The 2,920-nt window shown below is 33.7% G+C and overlaps 1 protein-coding gene across 1 annotated transcript; it reads right to left on the bottom strand.

Annotated features, from left to right (window-relative positions):
• Positions 1 to 674: 674 nt before the first annotated feature.
• On the bottom strand, positions 675 to 2,920 carry N7481_005161 (uncharacterized protein; the record flags this gene model as incomplete). The annotated part of the gene is made up of 8 exons (XM_057264380.1): positions 675 to 695; positions 790 to 912; positions 949 to 1,164; positions 1,855 to 1,944; positions 2,070 to 2,138; positions 2,316 to 2,441; positions 2,586 to 2,693; positions 2,846 to 2,920. 8 exons carry the CDS (start codon positions 2,918 to 2,920, stop codon positions 675 to 677), a joined length of 828 nt encoding a protein of 275 aa, XP_057122100.1.

Below are 2,920 nucleotides of genomic sequence, written 5' to 3'. Positions count from 1 at the left end.
TGGTTGGTCAGTTGGTAGAACTTACTTTTGTTATATAGTAGAATAATAATTTATACTGAGGAGGCTAAATTTAGCCTCTTAAGAGTAAACACTAATAAAGCCTTAAGTATCGACTTACAACCGTTCTGTTGCTATACAAAGCCTTATACAGACTCAGGTCTTATTAAGTAACTTTAAAGAGTATACCAGATAGGGCACTAAGTAGATCAGTCTGATAAGCTCCCTGTATAGACCTTGCCAAAGCCCGCGGGCTTCTGGGCCCGGGCTAGGCCCGGGCCTGATTTTAGCGGCCCGTACAGCCCGCAGGCCGGGCCGCGGGCCTAAAAGTAGGCCCACGGGCCGCTAGTTCACGGGCTGCAGGCCGCTAAGGAAGCCCGGCCTGTAGGCTCGGGCCTAAAACTAAGGCCCGCAGGCAGGCCGGCCCGGCCCGCGGGCCTTCAAACAAGACAAACACTAGATAATTTAACAGTACATAATTTTTTATTTTTTATTAGGTATTATACTGTAATAATTTAAGCTAAGATTTATATTTAATACGTATATTCAAACAGAATTATTCTATAATAATTACAGATATGGTTTATCTTCTATATATTTCTAAAAAATTTAAATTTTTTCTATCTAGTACTGCATAAATATATCATCATTACATCTTGCCCGTTTGCGGTTTCTGCTTAATACTCAAAGCTGGGTTTCTGGTAGAGAAAGTAAAACTAAGTCTAAATACTTATCTTCCTCTGGCTTAGGTTTATATAAGGTTGTCCCCTGTATACCTAGTAACTGGCTTACTGAAGCTACTACTAGGGCTCTTTTATTCTGACCTATATCCTCTTCCTTATTATCACTAATAGGCTCCAGCTTATCCTTCTCCCCCTGTACTCTTCTTTCCTCTCGCTCTACCTCTATCTTCTGCTATAAGAGATATACTTCCTAGATATTCAAATCTACAGTTTTAGTCTCAAACTCAGAGGTATAATTCAGCATCATAAGATCCTGGATTATAGTAGGACTTAGTAAGCTACGTTGATAATAATATATATTATAAGCTAAGTTAAATAAACGCTTAACTCCTACACTAGTTACAGAAGCAGCAAGAAAGTCCTTTACAAGATATATAAGTAAAGGATATTCTTGTTTATAATCCTTCCAGTAACTAAGAATACTCTTTAATTTTTATGTTCCTAGAGCTAGTTAGTAATAGTTTATATAATATTAAATTATTAGAGACAGACCTAAGTTAAGATACCGACTAATTTTATCCTGATTATTTTCTTGTATATCCCCTACTATAGAGCTTTTAACCAAATACTTAATATTATCAAAGCTTCTATAATTAGAGCTATAATTATATAGATTATCAGTTTAATTATCAACTTAGCGAGCTTTGTAAGTCTTAAAATATTTCTGTAGACATTGGCAATATCTTTTTTTCCCAGGGTAAAGGATTATTCTTTCTTTATACCCATTCCTGGGTAGTAAAGAATCTTAACTTCTTCTAAGGATAAAGGATAGTTATAATAGTAAAAAGATCACTATAAGAATCATAAGTCTGAGTATAGTATTTATCAAGCTTTTTCTGTATAGCCTCAAGAGCAGTAAGTATTAATCTTTTTCAGGGAACTCTTTTCTTCCTTAATCAAAGAATAGATTTCTTAAGATAATCAAAAAGCTGGTTGTAAATAGTAAAAACCAGATAGATAGTAATATCCTTTGTTCTAGAGAGAGCTATTGTATATTTAAAGAATAGATCTGTAATCCAGAGAAGATAATCCACTTAGTGCTATTGTTCTTGATTAAGTATAAGGTATAGCCTATTTTTCTCTAGATAAAATTAATCAAAAAAAAGGCAAAGACGTTTTGCTCAGCGAAGCATAAGAAATGTTGAGTTCCAGCGTATTCTAATATCCTAAATTGGAAGAATCTTTTGTTGGTCAGGTTAGAGTTCTAGAAAGCTCTTACAACGTTATAGGCTAGTATTAATAAAGATTATAAGACTGTAAACCTAGAAATATAATATAGTATATTATTATCTAGCCTTCCTATATTATAAGAGAAGGATAGATACTTACTTTCTTAAGTATATAAGTAATCTCCCTTTTCCTCTGGTTTATACAGATAGTATAGTCCTTCTTATTAGACTAGTACTCAGTTATATTATTTTTTGGTAATGCCTTTATACGACCAAGAAGCTGATTCAATATAAGTTGGATTATATATATAAGATATAGAATCCGGATAATTTGTATCTGCTTACAAAAAGGCTCTAGCTCTTCAGAGTTATAAAGACTTTATATTAATGTTTTATTATTAGATACGTTGTCAGTAGTGACTGTTAAGACCCGGTCTGCTAGCTGATGCTTCTGAAGGACTATAATAAGAACCTTTATAAGGTTAGGGCCTGAATATTTACCTAAAAGAGGCTCAAAGCTAAGTAAGAGCTCCTGATAGTTTTAATCAGTATTAATAAAATAAGCAGTAATTACCATAAACGCTTATTAAAATAGCGAGGTCCAGCAGTTAAGGGTAATTAAAAGCTTATTTTCCTTTGGAAGTAACCCTAGTATCTTATTCTGGCGCTGTATTACTGTAAGGCTAAGCTTATGCTTTGCTGCCTTAGGGCTTAGAACTAAAAGTCTTAAAGACATCTGTTGAGCTATTTGGATTAACTTAATAAAGTTAGGATAGGTAAGTAGCTGAAACAGGAGACAGGATTAAGCGATAAAACATAATTAACTAGCGTTCTATAAAGCGAGGGTAATTTGAGTAGTATAGTTGGCAACCTATAAAATATATTTAGATTAGTAAACCAGAGATAGTTATTATAATAACAGATAGGATAGTATACCGGTTTTGCAAACTTCTTAATAGTATTCTGCTTACAGGCAGTCTTATAACTTAGGCCATTATAATGACAGGCCAT

Source organism: Penicillium waksmanii (genome assembly GCF_028829765.1).
Source record: "Penicillium waksmanii strain IBT 27052 chromosome Unknown utg000005l:1.0-5232799.0:1.0-5237142.0, whole genome shotgun sequence".
NCBI classification, from domain to species: Eukaryota; Fungi; Ascomycota; class Eurotiomycetes; order Eurotiales; family Aspergillaceae; genus Penicillium; species Penicillium waksmanii.
Note: the sequence above shows the minus strand (reverse complement) of the source record. Positions and strands in the feature narration are given on the sequence as shown.